Below are 22835 nucleotides of genomic sequence, written 5' to 3'. Positions count from 1 at the left end.
TTTGTAATGGCAGATGCTAAATCTGTAGCGCTATTTGACTCTGTTAAATCGTTGGGCGATAATCCCTATTTCGGAGCTGGAGCCGGACTCTTTGGAATTGGAGTTCTGGCAACGCTGGCTCGTAAGGGAGGCTCCTACGCCCAACTGTTAGCCAGACGGAACTTTCTGATGTCCCTAGAGGTTAATAGCAAGGATCACTGCTACCACTGGCTGCTCAAATGGCTCGGTGAAAAGGCTCACAACCGAAACCACACGAGCGTCAACACAATTTTTCTACAGGTTGCTTAGAAGATTAGTTGGCAGAAAGTTACTTTAGAAAAAAAAGTTCAATGAATTACGAAAGTTCATAACGTAATGAAAGTTGCTAAACTGTAATTGGCTCCCGATTGATTTTACACAGATGATTTTTTTTACGGAAAAGGTTCATTCTGCTGGACTGGTTTCGGCCTTTGTTATATCAGCTCAGGCGCCTTATTTTGCGTAATTTGAAGGAAGAAAATAAAACTTTCATGTTTGGTGTTTTGAAGAACTTAATGGTTTTTCCTGATTACCATTACAATAAATAATGCAATTGCAACTTGGTACTTTTTTGCGTAAACATTTTTTTGTTCACAGGATGACTTAACTGGAAATGGTGATCATCTCTAATCTCTTTTGGCTAGTATTTTGTATAGTCTTAGTGGCGTTATATTGCGTCGTTCGTTGAGAGAAAAACGTTTCGTATCTTTCGGGTGTGTTTGAGTAAGTGATATGAAGAAAGTCAAAAAACAGATAAACAGATCCAGTTTTTTTTTTTACTTTGCTATCGTTGTTTTTTTTTTCTGTCGGCAAATTCGTCACGCTATGTTTGTATCGCAACTGGGGCTAAGCTCGTGTTCGCCTCTTGAATTTCAACCTGAAAAAATGTGCAGAAAAAATAACAGTTTGCTTACCTGTCTCATTGCAAATTTCGAGGCTTTATGTATTTGCATGCAGTGGCGTATCGGAGTTTGTTTGAAGATCTCTATCGTGTGTAATATTTTTCCCCGATTAGTAACTATTTATACCCGTAGCTCTTCTGATGGAAATTTTGATTGTTGCTTCATAAATTTACACTGCTCTCATTTTAATCAAGTTACAGAAGGCAAAAGATTCGAACTTCAGATAATGCAAAGGTAAATTAGGAGTTTCCATTAGACGATAAGTATACTTTTTATTTCAGGGTGACTCTGGCAAGATTAGCACCAGTTTTCTCTTCGGTCCTTCTCCGGGCACTCACCTCGTCTGGTTCCAGGGCTGGCCTCTCTGGATTGAACGGACCAGGGAGACACAAGCCAGAGACTTCCAGGTTATATCATACATCTGTTGCAAAATATGAATCATATTTATCAGAAAATATTTCTATTGCTCGGAGAACGTTTTTTATCGAGTAGTTTGGAATTGGGTTGATTGTCGAGAATATGTCGTATATATTTATTTTTCAATTTGATACATGAATAATTGTCATAATCGTAATCGATCATCTATGAAGGTAGTTCTCTAATCTGGGAAAGCCTAGTTACTTGAAGTTCTTTTTTTTTTTTTTTTTATTTGCCCCCGGCCTGCTCAGTGCAGGACCAACCGTGGGGGAGGGGGAGATGTCATCCATTTTGCCGCAGCCGGTCCCACCTTGAGGAGGCGGATGACACTAGGACCCCTCCAGCCATGAAGTTACTTGAAGTGTTTATGGTCCATTGCCTCATAAATCATGCTTTCAGACAGGGATGCCATATGAGACGATGACTCTGACCACATTTGCAGGCAGGCCCACTCTCTACTCGAGGATACTTAGTGATGCGAGGGAATCAGCCTTGAAAGCACACGAAGGTAATTTAAACATGTAAGTATAGAAATGAACTGTTGCGTTACTTCAAAGGCAACATAAAACTCAGTTCACCAAATTTGAAGTAAAGAGCGAGAATTGTTCTTGAATTTTTTAATTTGGTTTTTGTTCACTCAGTATATTCAATTATGTAATTATAAGATTCGATTAATGTAGTAGAAACTCTTATATAGGTGCGATTATAGGTCTTAGATAGGTCGTGATGAAAGCCGAAAGGTCACAGAAAAATTGATGGACTTCTCATTCGAATGTCGATTTTAATTTTCAGATTTTCCAGCGAAATAAAAGTTTCACCTATAGTCTTCTCAAATTGAGTTTAAATTATCAAAAAGTATATAAATAAAAAATTGTTAGAACAGCTTTAAGGGCATATAGCTTTAAGGACAGTTTTCTTCAAAATTCGAAAGTTTTGCCGTTTCCTTGCGTTCATTGACGCGTTTCCAACTATCTCTTGGCAATGTTTTTAATATCACAGTTGTTTTCTGTTAAATATTCGTATAAAGCACTTTTTAAGGCTTTTTTATTACATTCAAATCATAAATATTGCATAAATATTGCAAAGCATAAATTTGATTGTGGATAACTTTTAGTGTTGCAAAATTGGTTGAATCGTTCAGGTCGTACTAAAATCTACGTGGCGAGAGCGGCCGACTGGTGTGAGTTCGGGACTCCGCGACTGAAGCGACCTCTGGAGTCGGTGGCATTCAAACCTGGACTGAAGGAGGAAATTCTTGACGATGTGCGCAGTTTCCTGGAATCGCCAGAGTGGTACCAGTCCAGGGGCATTCCATACAGAAGGCGAGTCAAGTTTTTTTCCACAGTTATTTATATCCTCTAACAACGGTGACAGTGCTTCAATAGAAGGACTGCCCCCCAATACAATAGTTTTTTTATATCCGAAATATCGCCTTTTTAATGAAAATATCAAAAAATTTAAAATATATTTTATTTTTATCATTATTTTGTTTAAATAACCTGAACCTGAATTGTTGATGTAAACAGGGTAGACTATACGTGGGCGCTCAATGTGCCTTTTGTCTATCCTCTCCGAGTTATTTATTTTGATGCTGTGTCTATTTTGATGTTTTATTATAACTTTGGAGAAATAAATTCTTTCTTTCTTTCTTTCTTTCTTAAACCACCATGTTCTGCTTGTCAAACTGACCTTTCGATTTTTTCTCTAGGTGTTCTAATAGATAGCCTTTCACACTCTTATTATCCGAAAACTACTCGTGACTCGTGCAGGATAGCCTTTCGCAGTCTTATTATCCGAAAACTACTCGTAACTCGTGCTAAGTTTGCAAGTATTTCAATTTAAGAAAGAAAGGAGAAAGACAGAATTTATTGCGCCAATTTTTTAAAATCATTATTGGAAATGCATATATAACCATCTTCCGAGACTTGGAGAGGACAAAAAACTGGATTTGTGGATCTCCTTAGGGTCTTCCCCTATTCGTGTTTTATTAATGATAAATAAAGTTTTGTTTTCTTTTTTTTTGTACCATTCTCTTTTTTGCCCCTTCAAAAAGATCCTATAAATTGTCCTGAGGTAAGAAGAGGCAAGAGAACGATATCCTAAATATGGTTGCAACTTTTATGTACCTGTGAAGTGAAGGAATTAGGAAAAACTGAAAAAAAAGGATTATAAAATAATTATTTTTAAAACACCATTTTTCATAAATCCTATAGCATAAAATTCGGATAGGATGACTTCATGGTTTGTTCGACCACCTCTTCACCTCTTCACTTCGACCGTGAGTTTTTATCAAATCGGAAAATGGACGTTTATCAGGTTGACAATATGTTAAGCAAAATCACTAAACTATTTCGCCAACTGACATTTCTGTTTAACAGATGCATTTTGTGCAACTGTGCTTTTTAAAATCCAACTCTCTGTACCCAAGCGAGCGTAGTTTGATAGTGCGATGCGAGTTTGTTTACATCCTAACTCAGAAGGAAGTTTCACATTTAACTTGTGGGTGGGTATTAGTTACTACAGGGTAGTTACTACTGGGTAGTGTCTGCTCAAAGATTGGAGGGCGTTTCCGCTTCATAAGTTTTGTTCAGTCGCTACTTTCACCTGTATTGCTTGTAATTTTTGCCTAGAATTCTGTTTGATAAAAATAAATGTAATGAAAATAAAGATTCTTTTATTTTTTGTTTGGGACGCTTTGGAAGATTTTAATACTTTTTGCAAAAAATTTAGTTTTTTTTTCTCAAAAACTCTTCAATCGATTTTTAAAAATGGGGTATCCAGAGAAAAACCACCTACATTCTAGTGTACCTCCATACTCCTCTTGTCTCTTTTTGCTTTCCCCTTTTGTCTGCAGCCTTCGAAAAGGTCTGTGGGGGAATATGTGACTGATATATTTTTTTCGTATTCTCATTAACTAACCTTCCATGTCTGAGTTTTTAGTTTCAGTGAATAGAACGGATTTAGTAAGCTCTCGCCATCAGCGGTTATGCCCAAGTTTTTTTACGCCCAAAACCATGACCCTCGGAATAGTTAAATTTTTTGTTTGTTTGACTGTTTTTTGAATATTTTAAAAAAATTTTCGAAAAAACTAACCGCTCAAACCTGAGGTTGTTGGTTCAATGAAAATAACGGGTGTTGGGAAGCTCCCCTGTTTTAGTGATCACTAACAATTTTTTTACATGAAAAGTAATCGTCCTTGGAAAAGTCAATTTTTATCGTTTGTTTTAGTTTTTTGAAATTAACTAAAAAATACCCTTTCATATCTGAGATTTTGGGTTGAATCCAAAGAAGGGCCGTGGGAAGCCTTTTTGCACAAGCGACTATACCCAAAGTGTTTTCACACAAATATGTATGGCCCTCGGAAAATTCAAATTTTTGATTTGTTGACTGTTTTTTGAAATTTCTTACTGTTCTGGAGAACTACCCGGCTGAACCTAGGTTTTTGGGTTCAATCGAAATAACAGATTAGGTGAATTACTTCTTCATCAGCGGCTACACCAATTTTTTTAAAATAAAATGATATGATTCTCGGAAATGTCAACGCTCATTTGTTGACCGTTTTTTTTTGTCTTTTCTCGATAACTGTCCTGCCAAAACTGTTATCATAGCTTTAATTGACTTAACAGGTTGTTGATAGCTTGATTTTATAATTTGCTAAGCCCAATTTTTTTTGAAAAACCTTATGGCTAGCAAACAAGTGGAAATTTTGAGTTTTGACCGTTTTTTAAAAAATTCTTGTTTTTTCTTAAAAACTACCCTATCAAATCTGAGATGAAAATTTTAATCGAAAAAAGCGCTAAGAACTGAGAAATAACTAAATTGTGGGACACAGACCAATTTGAAATCACGCATTTTGTTTTGTAAAATCAATCAAACACGTACCTCCAGCTTTAGCTGGGATCTAGGTGTCCGTCATCGAGGCATACGAAAATTTTGGTTCAGCTATTTTTTTAAACATTTTTCATTTTTTTATAGTTTTTTTATGATTGTGTTGTGTCGCAAGTGGTGCCAAGCTCCTGTTCGCCTCTGTGGTAAAAGGGTTCATTTATTTGAAAGTTTCACTGTAGCATTGGAAATTGCATTGCATCTGTTCTCTGCTTTATTTGTGGCTTGTGTTTTCTACGTATTAAGCGTTCGTTGCTGAGTGGGTACTGTGTGAGAAACATAATCTCTAGGTGACAGGTACGAATTCGAGACGTACTCGAATGTTACTGATTCGAGGCTTATTTCTAATTTTTCTTATGTCATTTTATAGAGCTGTTTTTGTCGTGTTCTCGCAAGTGTTTGCAAAGCGAAGCTTCGCCTCTGTGTAAATCATGTTTGCTTGATATTAATCTTGTGGTCCATTAAAGGGGTTACTTGTTGCATGGACCTCCAGGGTGTGGCAAGAGCAGTTTCATATTCTCCCTGGCTGGCAGCATCGACTATTCCATCTGCATTCTCAACTTAGCACAACAGATGTTCACGGACGACCGACTGCAGTAAGTACTTCCGCTGTTTCTGTGGTACCAGTTGCTATTAAAAGAGAAAGAAAAGCATTAAGCCTCAGCTCTTTCCCATCCCTCCTTCACGCATATATTTCACAAAGTTTTTATTGTTTATAGTTGTTGAACGTATTATTATGGCTAAATGCGTGTTATGGATGAAGGGAAGAATAAATTTCTTCGTTTTTTAATTTGTTCACTGTGCCAAATTTCATTGCATTATACAATGTTAAATTAGTATGGTTTTTCAAAATTGAAATTCAAAAGTTATTAATTATGGGAACCCTCTAATACTTTCGAACCCCCTCCCTGCAATGAAAAACGTCTTTTTGGGCTTTTCTTTGGGCGGAAGTGGGAAAGAATCTTGGCTTGTAAGAGCTGGAAATGTATGTTTTGTTCAATCAGGCACTTGTTAGTCCATGCGCCTCATGACTCAATAGTGCTTCTGGAGGATATCGACTGTCTCTTCCAAAAACGAGGAGGAGATGCGAACATGCCACATCCACACTCTAATCAGCCATACTCACCTGGTCCACTCTCCATGTCTGGACTCCTGAATGCCCTGGACGGTGAGTAACATTTCAACCATTTCGCGGGAAAGTTAATTTGCAAAAGTTCAAGTGTTTTGATATGTTTTGATTTTCTCTATTGTTTATTTTATCTTTTCGACGTTTTTTTCCATAACGATAAATTGCACAAATAATATTCAATAAATGTTTCTTCTACCAGATGGAAATGAAATCAGGCTTTTGGGTTTTCTTTTTGGCTGGTTTACTTTTGTTTCTCTTTTGCTAAAAGCAGTGAAAATCTTAAATTGATGTGAGACGAGACATCTAAAACTAACAGACTGTCACAGTTCACTCAACTACCTCTCCTAAATTCTATTTTCTTCAATTTACTACCGAAGTTTGAGAAGGGTGCCGGACATCAAGCCGACGGGACTTCAAGCCGGATCGTAAAATTAGGGACTTCAAGCCGAAAAGTTCCTTATAAACTCGTGAAATATGATTAATTTGAAAACTTTTTTGAAGAATTTCTGAATTTCATGATCTTTCTTCACACGTTATTAGCGTTTTCATAAAATTTAAGCCTCCAAATGATGTTTCGGAAAGTTGAAAAGTTAAACATGGTTGAAGGCATTTTTCATGTTTATAATTTATGCATTTCAAAAACCGGCTGATGTTATTAACGGATGCCAATCACAAGTGGTGCATTATCATGAATAACGTTTATTATGGACTAAACTTGTCAAAATTTTTGAAAAACAACGTTTTACAGATGATAAAATAGTGTGTTGAGGTGCTTGTAAAGTTTTAATTTCGGCTTGAAGTCCCTTCGGCTTGAAGTCTCGTGGGGTTGTTGTTCTAGACCCGTTTGAGAACAGCGGTGCTAGAGATTTTAGCAGACCGATTTTTTAGCAGACAGGTTTTTTTCAGCAGACACAGAACAATTAAAAAGTGTGATAGCTAACTTCAAATGCGGCATTGGCGATTAGCGACCGCTTGCTCCGCTGCGCTTCAATTCAACACGAGTGTTATTGTGTGCGTAAATCTTTGTTTTGCTGCTAATTTAGACTGTTGTGTTTTTGAAGTTGATAGTTTTGTTGACAAATAGTGAGATAATTGACTTAATTGGGGGAGTTTGGCCCCAGACTGAGCGTCTTTTTGAGTCTGTCAATCAGTCATCCATTACTTTATTACTTTGTTCTGCTAAAAGACTCATGGAGGCGGAGCAATAAGCAGAATGGTCCAAGAGCAGAATGGATCCAAGAGCAGAAAAAAAGGAAAATATTGACTTATTTTGGTTTATACTGGCTAAATTGATAAAACAATTATTAGAATTGTCAAAAATATCAGGAAAACGAATAAATTATGCATGAATTGACTAATTCCGGTAAGTTTTTTGATTAATTATTTTTTTTTTAAATTCTCGATTAAATCACGCAAATTATGCATAAAATATTCGTTGCTTTGGTATTATTGACATTTCTGATAATTAATTTACCGATTAGCTTATAAAAGTTGATAATTTTCTGTTTTTCTGCTCTTAGACCCATTCTGCTCATTGACTGGCCACCAAGACTCGTATTTCACTTTTTATGCTAAAAGATTTGTCTGCAAAACGATCGGTCCCCGAGAACAGCACTCTCTGTTATTTAGCAATAATAACTGTTCGACTAGGGGATACAAATCAAATTACATAAAATGTTTTTGAAAGAATTTTATGGTTCACATTTTGAGTGAGGTTAGAACCTCTTTATGGGTTCAATAGTAAATTCATGCTTAGCAACATATCATGCTCGTTGCTTGAAGGTGAGGCAACATTACCCAGAGCCCAGAAAAATAACCAAAAAAATAGCATGTAGTTCTTAAGCAGGGTCATAACAGCGGTTCGCCGTGATCTGTACAGCTCGTATGGTGGTCCTTTCCCTCGTGGATAAATGGTCTTAATTAATATCAAAAATTTAATCACACTGCTGATTTTGTTGGCTTTTGAAACTCCTGTAATTCAGACCTGACCATCATTCCTGTGTTTTATCCGTTCAACGCCGGATCTTCTTGATTTTCCCATCCGGCAATTTCATATGGAACTCTAAATTAAATGGATCCACTGGTCCAATGATGGTCTCAAGTAGCATGCATTGAATGCATGTTTGTTGTTTAAGGCGTCGGCAGTGGAATCGGACGTCTGGTTTTCATGACCACGAACCACCCACAATTATTAGATCCAGCCCTGGTCAGACCCGGTCGAGTTGACAAAAGTGTTCATATTGGATATCTGGAACCGAGCCAGGCGGAGACATTATTTGCTAATTTTTACCCAGTTTCTGATCGGAAAAGTCGCCGTGATTTTGTAGAGGTGTTTAGAAAGTTCGACACTTCGTCAATATCGCCTGCTATGTTGCAGGCACATTTTATGAATTTCAAAGAAACGCCTCACATGGCAATTGAAAAGTTTGAAAATTGTGTTAATTAAAAATTCTATTTACTTTTTCGTTTGTGTTAAGCTATGACAGATTTTTCATTGGTCAAATGTCTATGGAATGGTAAAGTTATATGCGATAGTGCTCGCAAATTGGCTAGTGGCTTACGAAACTGCTGGGGTAACTAATGAGGGCAAATTATCCCTGGGGGTAACTTACGAAACTGCTGGGGAAAATTATGATAGTGGAATCCCTAAATTTTATAAGGATTACTTCAGAAAAATATGGACCTTAAAATATGAACATCTTCTTTTTTGTCGTTGTAGCATCAGGGAAATTTTAGTAGTCACCCTTCAACTAGTTTTTCTAGGGAGCCATTTATTACACTAGCGCTCAGCGTAAGAGTATACTATGAACCTTCTTTTTTTAAACCTAACTAGCAAATAAACCTAACTTCACTTATATGAAAGTTACACTGTAGCATTGGAAATTGCATAGAATCTGTTCTCTGCTTTCTTTCTGGCTGGTGTTTGGCATTAATTAAGCCCGCATTCATAGCCTCTAGGTCGTAGGTTTGATTCCGAGACGTACCCGAATTTTTACTAATTCGCGACTTCAACTTTTTTATTATTACACTTTATAGAGCTGCTTTCTGTCGCGTTCTCGAAAGTTTTGCGAAGCGCAGATTCGCCTCTGTGTCTTACTTAAAAGCTCCGTTTTTTCAGATTTTCATGCTTGAAGTGAATGAAGCTAGTAATCCAGCGAGTGACCAGTGCTTCTGTAACTGTAGGAGGGGAAATTGTGGGGGCTATCAAGAATGGATTATGCGTGTTGATAGGATAATACTTTTCCTTTATTCCTCCGTCAACTAGACCAAAATTGCAGTGCTCAGTTTCACTCGGTGTGCGATCAGTAAACCCAAGTATCAGTTATTTATCAGATTGGTAATCCGAGCTGCGTAACAACTAATTCAGTTGCGTATTCAAAAAATTGTTGTATTAATTTTGCCTGTGCTACAATAGTTGAGTTAAATTGTTTAGGTTCATGACAAGAGTAAAGAGTCTTCGGTTCATGTAATTGTGTAATAGATTGATAAAATAGTTGTGCATTTTCGGTTTACTGATCTGATTCATCTGTTATGGTTTACTGGCTCTGTTACTGAATGCAGTTAGTCAGTTCAAAATAATGACACTGCAAAATTTTACTTTTATCTTTGATTGTTGAATTTAAAAATTTAGTTGGTTTTTGAAATTAAATTTTCACATTATTTTCTAGAATCATGTCAAACTCACAAAACGGAAGATTAATTCATAAAAGTACGTGGAATTTTCATAAGCTGTTGAGATTCTTTGTTTACAGAAGTTAGATAAAAATGGCTCTAAAACTTATACGCTGGCTTTAATTGAACAAAATGGGAATAAGAATTAGTTATGAGCGAAGATCTAATGGAAAAGTGTGGCTAGGTGTGAATAGAAACGATAGCCTTTCGGACGCACAGTTCTTGGCCAAGAAACTTCTCTCAATCAAACTATTCGAAGACACGGAGGGATCCCATTGGAAGAAATCAGTGAAGGATTTGGACTATGAGCTACTCTGCGTGTCTCAGTTTACACTTCATGCTCGCACAAATAAAGGTAACTAACGCTAAAAAGAACCAAGTTCTAGCATGGTTTGTTCTCTTCGCTTACACTTCGCTGGGTACCTTTTTCCAATTCTGAGTGGGTTGTCGGAATAAATGCAGCCTTTTAATCCGTCCATTTCGATTATATCTAATAACAAGTTTTCAGGTCAACTTAACAAAATGTTTATAACAAAATATATTTAGATCATATTTTTGTAAGTAATATATTTCATAAATAATGTTTTTCTGGCTCAATTCTAATTTTCTAACTATTTGCATATTATTAATTCTACTTCAAATATTGAAATGTTTAAGTATTTTGGAATTTCCGTAACATAGCACCTGTAGTCTAGTATGAAACAATTCATTCATCTGGATTCGAGATCTTCCTCTTTCGTGTTCTCTGACCATTTCTCGGCGTCATCCCAATATGTCAAGTAGTTCTCATTGAAGAAATCGGGTGCAGCCCAGTTGTCCAAGTTAACGGTTTCAAGCTCTTTGAAGCTGATTTTCTTGCAGACTGAATAGTAAACTTTGCCACAATAGATGCACCATGGCCTCTCGGAATGATTGGGTTTTTGACCGCGAGAAGAGCAAGGCAAACAGTAAGGTATAAGTTCGTCGGCATTATTGAATTTTGCAGAACTTTCAAAATTTAGAGCTGATACCGTTTTTGAAGCCATGGTGTCTTGGCGTGGTTATTTTTTCTGCAATAGCACAAAATGACAGATTTATTTACGCTAATTTTTCTTTTGATGTGGTCAGTGAAGAGGTGTAATTTTGGTCCTTTTGAGCTTATTGATTCGTATACATTGTCTTACCAAGCAGCACTTTGCACCAATCGATAATGAAAAACCATCTGACCAAATTAACTACTTCTGGAGTCGTGTACATTATCCAACTTTGCACTACTTATTACCCAAGCAATTACACCGGAGTCTGTTTTCTAAACCAAAGATGTCTTTGTCATTTTGAAACTTTTGCGCGATTTTTTTCTGAGATAATGTTTCAGCAGACTAATATGTCCGATTCATTAAAGCGCATTCATCTCTGCCTGGACTATTTGTGTAGTGTGTGTGTGAAACTGAGTAAGATGAAAAAGTGGATTCTTAGTTTTCAGTGATCTAATGGTCATGTTTGCTAATGAAGAGGAAGGTTGTGTTGTGATTTTGATCACTCAAAGTGTGACCTTTTTAAGAGTCGATGATTGTAATTAATACTCTTATATATGTCGTGATGGTTTTTTTCAGGAAAACACTTAAATTTGTTCAGGCTCAAATGTACTTTTTTGTGGATTGACTTTTGATTTCTTTCCAAGTTCAGTTCATTTCCTTTGTTAAAAGAAAGGCAAACTACACTAGAACTAAAAAATTGACAAAAAATGTGATCGATTTCTAGTTTCGAAAGTGGAATTTAATCATCGAATTTCCCTGCGAATTATGAATTTTACCCATTGATCCAGTTTTCTAAAATTGGCCTAATTCGAGTGCTGATACCGTTCTTGAAGCCATGGTGTCGTTGACTGTTGTTCTAATCAATTTTTAACAATAGCACTAAGTTATAGTGTTTTCATTTCATTTTTCTAAATTGAATTTCTGTAATTTGGTCTGGTTGAAGTTAGAAATTTGTCCAAATAGATAAAAAAAATTTCAAGGAATTCATCATTTTTCTTTATGAGATATCAATTTCCAGCTATTACTTCATGTCGTTTAGCTCACGTTTAGAGCGACAAATGTTTACAGTTCGGTTCTGCTCAGGAGTTGTTCTTCTAACAAGGTGAATATTTCAGCTATTATGTTACCCTTAATAAGCAAGAGTGTTGCAATCGGGTGCTAGACTTTTTTCCCGTAAAGAACTTTGTTCACGTGACTCACTCTTCGATTCTTTCACCTCTTTTTTCTCGTTGCAAATCCTGTCCCTCTGTTGCAAATAGTAAACGTGTTCTGTGTTTGGAAGTGTTTAATATATCCTTCATTTTCGAAATTTTTTTTTCTGTTGATAGTTATTTTTCTTATTCGATTCGTTGAATTATTTTGCGCTTGTGTGTTTTGAGGGAAAGAGGAACTTCAAGTTTTTCATTCGTGTCTATTTTTTTGAATTTTTTTTTTCAGCTTGAAGGGTTTGTGCTTAGAATTTTTGGCTTTTTTTACTGTTTGGTTAGTTTTCCTCCGATGCTCATTTCGCAATCTATTGTTAGGGCTTGTTTCTTCAGTACTATCCGTATACATTTTGACGATATGCTTGCATGTATATTATAGAATTCAGTATTTTCTTTTTTGGCTGATTGTTTTTCGGCCGGCTTGTTTGTTAAGATGAAGCTCTCGGTTTATCTTCAGAAATGTGTGTACCTCTTGCCTGCAGTACATATATGGCACATAGGGATTCTATACGGGGCGTACATGGCTTTTTTAATGAATTTTATTTAGCCGAAAAATTTTGGCTGAATTTCAGATTAATAGCTGACGGCTTTTTTAAAAACCAAATATCTTGTTTCCTATATTTTTTCGATAATTTTTATAAAATCGATAAAACCCTGCCGCACCACGTCGCACATGTTTGCTAATAAAGAAGAAGTTGTGATTTTGATCACTCTTAAATTGACGTTTTTAAGATTCGATGAACGTATTTGAGACTCTTAAAAAGGTCATGGTGATTTTCAGGAAAAACTTTAATTTTTGTTGCGACTTAAAGGTTCTTTTTCGTGGATTGACTTTTGATTTCTTAAATTCAGGCCATTTTTTGTTGTAACGAAGGCAAAGAACCCTATCGATCGGCAAAAACTAAAGGTGACAAAAAATATAAACGACTTCTAGTTTCGAAAGTGGAATTTGATTATCGAATTTCCCAGCGTAATAAATGTTTTACCTTTTGATGCAGTTTATTAAAATTGGGTTAATTCGAGTGCTGAAACTGTTTTTGAAGCCATAGTGAAAACGGCTGTTGGCGTGCTCGTTTTCAACAATTGGCACAAAATAACAGTTTTTTATTTCATTTTTTTAAATTGAGGTTTTGTTAATTTGGTCAGTTTGAAGGGTGCTATTTTTTGTAATTTGGAGCTCATTGTTCGTACCAGCCGTCACACTTATATAGTCTTACCAGGTATATATTATCGCACCAACTAGCACATATTTGCTTAAAAAGAAGAAGGTTGTGATTTTGATCATTCAAAGTGTGACGTTTTTAAGAGTCGATGAACGTGTTTTAGACCCTGATATAGGTCGCGATGATTTTTTATCAGGAAAAATTTAAAGTTTTGTTCAGACCCAAAAGTACTATTTCCTTGATTGACTTTTGATTTTTTCTAGGTCAAGCTCATTTCCTTTGACCCAAGAAAGGCAAACTGCACTATCGAACAAAAAGTGTAAAAATCACAAAAAACGTAATCGACTTCTAATTCAAAGTGAATTTGATTATCGAATTTTTCAGCGGTTTAAATGTTTTACCTCTTGATCCAGTTTTCTCAAATTGGGTCATTATGAGTGCTCATACTGTTTTTGAAGCCATGGTGTCGTCGCCTATTATTTTGCTCGTTTTTTAAACAATAGCACAATTTTCTTTTCCTTTTTATAAACTGAATTTCTAGTTTGGTCAGTATGAAGTGGTGTTAATTATGTCATTGAGAGCTTATTGTTTCTACCACCAGGTATACCTATATTGCCGCAACCAGTTGCACATGTTTGCTTATGAAGAGGTAGTTTTGATTTTGATCATTCTAAGGTTGACGTTTTTAAGCTTCGATGAACGTATTTTAGACTCTTAATTATGTGGCGATGATTTTCAGGAAAAAACTTTTAATTTTTTTCAGTTTTAAATGTTCTTTTTCGTGGATTGACTTTTAGTTACTTAAGTTCAGGTCATGTTTTTGTTAGAACACCGACAAACTACCCTATTGATCAGCAAAAGGTAAAGGCCACAAAAGTATAATTGACTTCTAGTTTCGAAAATGAATTTGATTATAGAATTTTTCTGCGAAATAAATATTTTAACCTTTGATCCAGTTTTCTAAAATTGGATTATTTCAAGTCTTGAAACCGTTGTTGAGTCCATAGCGAATTCGACTATTGGTGTGTTTATTTTCAAACAATAGCACAAGATAACAGTTTTTTATTTCATTTTTTTTAAAATTGAGTTTCAGTTAATTTTGTCTGTATGAGTGGTGGTATTTTTGAGCTCATTGTTTGTACCAACAAGTACAATTACTTTGTCGCACCAGCTATACCACGTATGTATTGTCGAACCAAGTAGGACATATTTGCTTATAAAGAGGAAGGTTGTGATTTTGATCACTCAAAGTGTGGTGTTTTTAAGAGTCTATAAACTTATTTCAGACTCTTATATAGGTCGCGATGATTTGTTTTCAGGAGAAAATCTGTTGAGGTCCGAATGTAATTTTTTTACTGATTTCCTTAGTTAAAAGAAAGGCAAACTACACTATCGAACAACAAAAATGTAAATGGCACAAAAAACATAATCGACTTCTTGTTTCAAAGTTGAATTTGATTATCGAATTTCCTTGCGATGTTTAACCTTTTAATCCAATTTTCTCAAGTTGGGGTGTTTCGGTTGCTGATGCGGCTTTTGAAGCTATGGTGTCGTCTTATATAGTTCTGCCTATTTTTTGCACAAGTAAGCAGTATTTTCATTTCATTTTTTAATTTGAATTTCTGTTAATTTGATCAGTATGAAGTGGTGGTAATTTTTGCTATTTTAAGCTTATTGTTTGTACCACCACGTACACTTATATTGTCGCACCAAGTACATATTGTCGCTTCAAGTAGCACAAGTTTGCTTACGAAGAGGAAGTTTGTGATTTTGATCAATCAAAGTGTCACGTTTTTAAGAGTCGATGATAGTAGTTCAGCCTTTTATATAGGTCGCGATGATTTTATTTAGTCTTTTCGCAGGAAAAATCTGATAATTTGTTCAGGCTCAATTGTATTTTTCCTGATTGATTTTTGATTTTTTTTTCAAGATCAGCTCAGTTCCTCTGTTGAAAGGAAGGCAGACTGCTGTCAAACAGCTTAAAGGCAAAGGTCACGAAAAACGTGATCAACTTCTAGTTTCGAAGTGGATTTTACTTATCGAATTCACCAAAGAAATAGATGTTTTTTTTCTATTACTCCTGTTTTTTCAAGTTGGGTTAGTTCATCGAAAAAGCGTCAATCATAAAATGTTCTGGAATGTCAAAGAGGTTTAAAGTCATCTGTTTTTTCTTTGAAACTCGAAAGCTGAGATTTTTTCAAAAAATGGTCCGTTTTTTTTCTGGTAACTTGCGTTCCTTGACTCTTTTCCAATTGTCTGTTGGCTATGTTTGTTTTGCAATTTTGTTTAGGAGGATTATTTCCTTGAATTGTTCAGACCCTTTTTTTTGGTTGTCTGCGAAGTGCAGCTTTGCTTTGGTGTACCAAAAAGCATCAATTGTAAAACTATCCTGCAATCAAAAGATCCTTCAATTTGTTCTATTTTACCTGTGAATTGAAAGATCTGTTCTCGTATAAGCAGTAAGCAAGGGTCTTTTTACTTGTTCCGTGCAACTTAAATGATAAAAAGTGAAAGGATAATGGGTTAATATGATTAGTGGAAACCCTGATCTGAGCTCAAAAATAAAAATAGAAATCATATTGCTCTTATCTGATGATGTGAAATTGAACTCGACCGCCAAATATAGTTCGAACAACGCGTTAAATGATAGTCGAGAGCTGTGAAGTAAACTTTGGTGGAATAAGTAAACAGACTTGTAAGCTATATCACCTATCTATTATGCTTTTACCGAGAATTCTCCATTTGTCTTTTTTGTTTAAGGAGCTAAACCCGACTTTCACATTAGCATGAAAGGAGACGAATCCAAGAAACTGTATGAAAATTTCTTGGAGACAATCAGAACTTTCTACAAATCAGAAAAAGTCCAAAGTGGAGTTTTTGGCTCAAAGATGAGTGTAAACTTAGTAAATGACGGTCCAGTTACTATTTTGTTAGATTCGCCTTCAGAAAAAGACGATCAGAGCTCAAAATCAAACACAGAAAATAGGCCGACAGTTTCTCAGGATAATTGCACAAGCGAAATGGTTTCCTAGATCAGCTGATATCAAATAATTGTAAATAGAAAAAAAATTGCCTTTGTAGATAAATGCAATTATGCTTCTTGGTTAAATTGGCATTGTTGAGTTTTTGCTCAGGAAGAGTCTTAAAAGTTGTTCGAGCTCAAATTTCATCATTTGCAGTTTGACTTTTGGTTTCTTTTTTTAAGTTCAATTCAGTTTCGTTTGCTTACAGAAAGACTTACGCCCTCCGACTACAAATTTGGAAATGGTGCAAAAAATGTGCATTACTTCTAATTTCAAAAATTCATTTTGGTTTTGAAATTCCAAAAGCTATTATAAAAACTTTCCCTTCAAATTTTTTCTCAAATATGGTTAGTTTGATGCAAAAAATGTCAATTATAAATGCTTAGAACCAAGTTAAGATTCCCCCTCCCCAAACCCGTTTAGGCGGGAGGATGTTTACTTGGTTCTGGGTTTGAATTTTCGGCAACTCAGACTAAATAACTTAAATTTAAGTTGAACGCTGGGGTGAATGACCATTACTTGGCATTTTTTTGGGGAGGGTGGGATTGTTAGCTTGATCCAAAGATTTATGAAAATTGACTAGCTGCGAGTGATATATACTGTTTATTGGTTATGAGTCAAAGAATACAAAAAATTCTCAAAATTTAATTTAAATCAACGTTATTTTCAGTTGTTGAATGGAAATTGAGGATCAAAATCAAATCGAGAAAGCAAATCCGTGTTTGGATTTGGACCAATCAGAAGCCGAAGAGAACGATGACGTTAGGATAATTCCGAAGCTAGTTGAACAGGATTGGATGGCGACTGTCGAAGTATCTTTTTCAACCACACATGCTGCAGATATTGCTCTTAATTCTCTGAAACCCGACATTGAACCTCGTGTGGGATGTTATCGCGAACTCAACTCGGCTGAGGCTAAGCTTACTGGCCTTTTTTCGGCACCAGATCCTAAAGGTCTCTCAATATCTTTGAAAGGCTTCCTAGACCATGTAGGATTGATTGAGGCCTGTTTTGAACGCTTTAGCCCAAAATCGATGCCCGAATCCAAACAGAATTCACATGTTTGCAAGTTTCGATTAGCAAAATCATGCGAAATGTTTTCGAGGTCAAATGAAAAGTTTTTCGCGGACGGAAAATATTTGATTGAAAGTAAAACTTGTGTTGATTTGGGCGAAAAGATACATGAATATTTGAAAGTATTTGTTGATGAAATTGTTGTACATAATAAAGAAAAGACAGATGAGTAAATTTTTTTTATTTCGTTCTGCAGAACTAGTGTCATGATAAAAATGTTAGATACTGTGCCAAATTTTGTTAGATACTGTGCCATTAGATTTTGTGTCAAGGGCACCGACGAATCAAGTTCTCGGGATAGTTGTTTATTCAGACCAGACACGGCGATCGAAATAATAGTTTTCAACGGTAATGTTTCTTAACCAATGAAGATATCGACACCATAATAAGCTTCAAATACTCAGCTAAAAAGCTTTTTCAGTTCTTTTTTTTTTAACCAAAGCCGCCAATTTTATTGCAAATTTTAGGTATAAGTTGCATAACGTCTGCTCTAGCTATATCATCATCGAAGCGAACATAATCTCTGCTGCCTAATTGAAGTTGGAATAAGAGACTGTCTCGTGTCTAAATTCGAATCCTGTTGTGCCCGTTTTTTTAAAACTTTTTTAAAGTTGATTTTGGTAATTTCTTTCTTTTTTCTTTTTGGAGTTCGTTTTTTTTTGGCTTGTGTTTGCGGAGAGCAACTGCACTTCTGTGTATCAGTTATAACTAGATTTTGGCTGTCATGAAGGGTGAACAAACAAAAAAATTGGTTTTAGAAAAGTTTTTAAATTGTTTTATTACATTGGTGAGATTAGTTGCATTCTAGACTTTTGTCCTGATCATCCTTAAGATAAGCAAGGGTACTGCAACCGGGTACTAGACTTGTTTCCCGTGGTTAAGCTTGTTCTTAGAGTATTACATTTTAAAACAAGTTCAAAATGGTAAATTTAAATATATGATTTTTACGTTTTTTGCTTATATAAGGGCTACAGTTTGCTTTGTAGGTAGCAGATGCATTTTTCTGTATGATTCTTTAACTGAAAATAATTCGGCTGTCTTTCAGCTTTCTAAGTGTCCGCTTTAATTCTGTCGGTTTTGTTATTATTGTTTTTCTTTATTTGTTTCCAGTCGTTTTTTGATATGTACTCTTTTTTTGATTAGGTATGTTTAAAATTTAAAAATTACTGCTCCGACCGTTGAAAATTTTACTCTTTTTTACTGACTTTTTAATTTTTTCTTTGCACTAAAGCTTTGTTCGGGTATTTTCCTCGAAATTTCTCAAAGGACCGGACTTGCTGTTCTTACCATTTTTTATGGCGAATGTAATTGAAATCATGAGGCATTTCACATTTCCCGGTATAATTTTCAATCAGTTTTTTGTCAATTGTTTTTTTTTTGCTTCCTTGCCTGTTTGTTTTGAGTAATGAATGTAGTCAATACTCTTAGTTTTTCATAAATTGTTGTGGAAATTCAAAGAGCTTAACGGGCATCTATTTTTTTCTCTGAAATTCGAAAGTTTGGAGATTTTTTCGAGAAAGTCAGTGTTTTTTTATGTTTACATGCGTCCATTACTCTTTTCCAATCTTCGATTGGCTATGTCTGTAGAATGATATTTTTTTCAAGCATGGTTTTGAGTTTAGGAGGCCTCAAGTGCTATCAGATCACAAATTACCTTAAAATTTTTTTAATTAATATTTTTTAGTAATTCAGATTTTTTGTTTTCAAATTAAATTTAGTTTATTTTCGCTATTGGTTTCTTGTACAATTGTTGTTTTGCTTTCCTGCTGTATGGTGTTTCTTTTTCTTTTGCAATTCAAATGTATGCAGGTTATTGTAATTTAAGTGCTTCTTGTTTTAAATCTAAAGAAAAAATTTCCGATAGCAAAAAAATGAAAGACAGTTTTTTCGCCAGCATATTTTTTTGTACTAGTTTGTTTGGACTTAGTTCAGAGAACCTTTTCGTCCTAATCCCTTGTGGTTTCTGAGACTTTTTTTATTTAATTGATTCAAATTAATGGCACATCGAATATTTGACTGAAAATTCAAAAGTTTTTCTACTTTAAAAGGTCCCATGATTGGGTTTTTTGGACCCTTTATACCGATTTTGTCGGCATTGTTACAAGATAATTTTCTATTTTTGTTCTATGCTGGCTGTTGTTTTCCGCCAGAGGTTTTTATCAAATTTAGTTTCATTTTGAGATAACATATGAAAATTTTGTAGATTTTTTTTGGCATTTTTTTAACGATTCGGTGGCGTTCTGTATCGCAAATGGTACGAAACTCAGCTTCACTTTTGTGTAAAAGGATTCAACCGGATTCAAGTGATCTTTGAGATCTGTTCCGTGTACGGTTCGCGGTCAGAATCTAGTCGCCTCATACTGCCTCACTTGAAAGGAGAAAATAAATAGTCAAAATAATTTTTTTTTGGCTCAATGGGCGTCTTTCTAAGTATTGTTGGCGTGCGTACTGCTTCGTAAGTTCTGTTTTAATGCTAATTTAACTCTGGTATTTGGTTCTGGCGACATGCTTTATCAAAACTAACTTCATTCGAGACAAACATCGAGAAGTTTTGATAGACCTAGTTTTTTCTTCGACATTTTTACAAGCAGTTTTTACAACTTCGGAGCTTTCGTCTCGTTTTGTATCGGCTAAATTGCCATGCTATGTTGGTGATGTTTTGCAAGTGAACCGTAGCTCTGCTTTTCATCTCTGATCAAAATGGTTTTTAGTGTTAACGATTATGTGAAGAAGCGAACTTTTAAAAACAAAAGTAGTCTTCTGCGTTTGAATAGTTTTTGCATGTTGACTGAATCGGAATGTAGTTTGCTGGGTATCTATACAGTGCTGATTTAAATTAACCGGAGAAAATGCGTTAAACTTGAAATTTAAAACCCGTTTTTCTCAAATTGGGTTGAGTTTAGGCGAAAATTTATGAGGACAAAACTTGCTTAAAATTTTAGCATAATTAATATGATGTAATTTATTTTGCGAAATTCGGGCCCGAAATTTTACTCCAAAAATGGGTCATTTTGGCTTTTCTTAGTTAATCAAAAATTACGCCAAAAATACTCGGACGATCACAGACATAATTGTATCAAAGTGAGCCCCTTACGTAGCCCAACAAACTTTAAGAAGGGTATTTTCTCCAAAAAAAATTGCAAATTGTTTAAAAATTGTTTTTAAATAAAAAGTTGGTATTTTATATAGTAAAAACGACCTTTTTTGTCTATCAAACAAAAATAAAATTTTTTATACAATATTTTGGAGGTTATGCCCCTCTTAAAGTTTGTTGGGCTACGTAAGGGGCTCACTTTGATACAATTATGTTTGTGATCGTCCGAGTATTTTTGGCGTAATTTTTGATTAACTAAGAAAAGCCAAAATGACCCATTTTTGGAGTAAAATTTTGGGGCCGAAATTCGCAAAATAAATTACACCATATTAATTCTGCTAAAATTTTAAGCAAGTTTTGTCCTCATAAATTTTCACCTAAACTCAACCCAATTTGAGAAAAACGGGTTTTAAATTTCAAGTTTAACGCGTTTTGTCCGGTTAATTTAAATCAGCACTGTATTACAGGTTTCGCATGAAATCTAGTGTTTTTTTTTCGTTTGAAACCTTGTGTAAGAAGCTTTATTTTCATGAAAATTTGAATAATCAGTCCAATTACGCGTTGTTTCAGATAATTTATGTTCTGATTGCTACCAGCGGAAAAACAAGAATGACATTGGGAGGTTTTTCGCAGAACAACGCAGGCCGAGCAGGTATGTTTAATCTTTCTATTACTTCATATCTTCAGCTTCGGACTAGTTTGGCTCTAGTTTGCTATTTGTTTGTCCGAGTTAACATAAACTGCGCAGAAACTAAATCTGTAACAAAGAAAGGCTGACATGGTTAAAGTAACAATCACCTCCCACATCTTGCTGTTTGATAATTTAGCCACGGTTTATTGGTTTGTTTTCTCTAAAACCGACACTAGAAGAAACTTACCATCTAAAAGAAAACTCTATTAGCGTCAGTTTAGCTTCCTGTCCTCGATATTTAGCCATAATATGATTAGAGACTACTCATTTCATAGAAACTGAAATTGAACTTATTACATTGATTATGTTGTGTAAGGACATTTCCGGTTTACCGTTTCATTTCGTGTTCCATTTGGGTTTATACTAAGTTAAAAAAATTACCTTGCTTTTGTACTTTCGGTAGCCTTGAATTTTGCCACGAAAAAAATTAACCCTAAACCTTTGTTTCATTTTCGCAGCTTTTTTGAATTTTATTCGTTAAACTTGTGGAATCTCAACCGCTTACGATAAATTGTAATTGTTATTTTCCACCATAAAAGTTAATTCTTCTATTTGGAGTCCAAATTCTTCTTATATTATTTCTGTTGGTGAGCATAAAAGGTAATTTGTTGTTGTGGAAAGAGATGCCATTAGTGGTATATTATCACGTAGGTCAGCTGGAGATCTTCCTGAGGGAACAGTGGGTCAAAGTGGAGGTGAGGCTGAACGAGGAGTCCCTCACAGTCCAGGCCGAACAGACGTCCGAACAGTCCACTGGCTCTTCTCAAGGTCCGTTATCAACCACATAAAATCATCGGAAAAATCCACATACTGATATATTAAGTGATACATGTAGTAAGTGATTACAGTACGGATATATTGATACTATTGGGATGTAAGCTTAAATTTATTATACAGCCATGTTCGATTAGGACTTGGATAGTTTCATTTTGAGACCTGATTTGCATGCGACTGGGCTCAAATTCAGTGATAATAACTCTTTTTTGTTTTGTTTACACTTGCGAAGCAATGTGTTATAGTACAAACTTTCTTTTTTCCAACCTTAGTCGCAAATTTTGTTGCGACTACTATATTTGCTGCAATATTTGCTGCATCGAATTGGCTTGACAGCTTATTTGTTGCACCTTTACAGTTTATTGATAACATGTGCTTTGACATTCGAATAGTTTACACATAAGTTTACGCAGCTGATGCATTTTTAATTCACCAAGTGAGCCAAAAAAAGCTATTTGTTTCAAAGAATATAACAATAATAAAATCTCGGTTCAGAAATTTTCTAACTGAATGTGTCTCGTAATTTTTTGAAGTGCATAATTTATACATAATGTGGCTTCATGATTTGCAATTTATTACACGCAATTTTTTTTATCTTTTTTGTATTTGGTGCTACTTTTGCTGCATCGAATTGGCAATTTTTAGCATATGTACGTGCGTTAATGGTGGCTAGCTTTTGGGGATTTTAAGCAATCGGCTGAATGGTTAGTGCGTGAGACTCAAATTTAATAGGTCGTAGAATTTTGGTAATTCGAGTTATTGCCAAGCCTCG

The 22835-nt window shown here is 35.1% G+C and overlaps 3 protein-coding genes across 4 annotated transcripts in view; all 3 read left to right on the top strand.

Moving 5' to 3' along the window:
* On the top strand, positions 1 to 8797 carry LOC134854841 (mitochondrial chaperone BCS1-like). Its single transcript, XM_063871200.1, has 7 exons — positions 1 to 279; positions 1202 to 1327; positions 1737 to 1845; positions 2479 to 2659; positions 5690 to 5818; positions 6227 to 6390; positions 8487 to 8797. Exons 1-7 carry the CDS (start codon positions 7 to 9, stop codon positions 8795 to 8797), a joined length of 1293 nt encoding a protein of 430 aa, XP_063727270.1. The 5' UTR covers positions 1 to 6.
* LOC134853927 (beta-1-syntrophin-like) overlaps positions 1 to 22835 on the top strand; it is a 236233-nt gene that overhangs the window by 197970 nt on the left and 15428 nt on the right. Inside the window, exons 2-3 of the mRNA XM_063869899.1 lie at positions 21167 to 21250; positions 21941 to 22057. Of these exons, the coding sequence (XP_063725969.1) occupies positions 21208 to 21250; positions 21941 to 22057 (160 nt within the window). The 5' untranslated portion in view covers positions 21167 to 21207. The remainder of the gene's footprint in view (positions 1 to 21166; positions 21251 to 21940; positions 22058 to 22835) is intronic.
* On the top strand, positions 9420 to 16761 carry LOC134854118 (uncharacterized). Of its 2 annotated transcripts, none has more exons than XM_063870235.1 (3): positions 9420 to 9583; positions 10209 to 10378; positions 16168 to 16761. In XM_063870235.1, exons 1-3 carry the CDS (start codon positions 9489 to 9491, stop codon positions 16437 to 16439), a joined length of 537 nt encoding a protein of 178 aa, XP_063726305.1. In that variant the 5' UTR covers positions 9420 to 9488; the 3' UTR covers positions 16440 to 16761. The 2 variants fall into 2 exon arrangements, with proteins under 2 accessions (XP_063726305.1, XP_063726306.1); XM_063870236.1 differs by lacking the exon at positions 9420 to 9583 and adding an exon at positions 10009 to 10060 and having other exon boundaries at positions 10208 to 10378.

Source organism: Symsagittifera roscoffensis, chromosome 9, assembly GCF_963678635.1.
Source record: "Symsagittifera roscoffensis chromosome 9, txSymRosc1.1, whole genome shotgun sequence".
NCBI lineage: Eukaryota > Metazoa > Xenacoelomorpha > Acoela > Convolutidae > Symsagittifera > Symsagittifera roscoffensis.
This window is presented reverse-complemented; position numbering and strand designations above follow the sequence as displayed.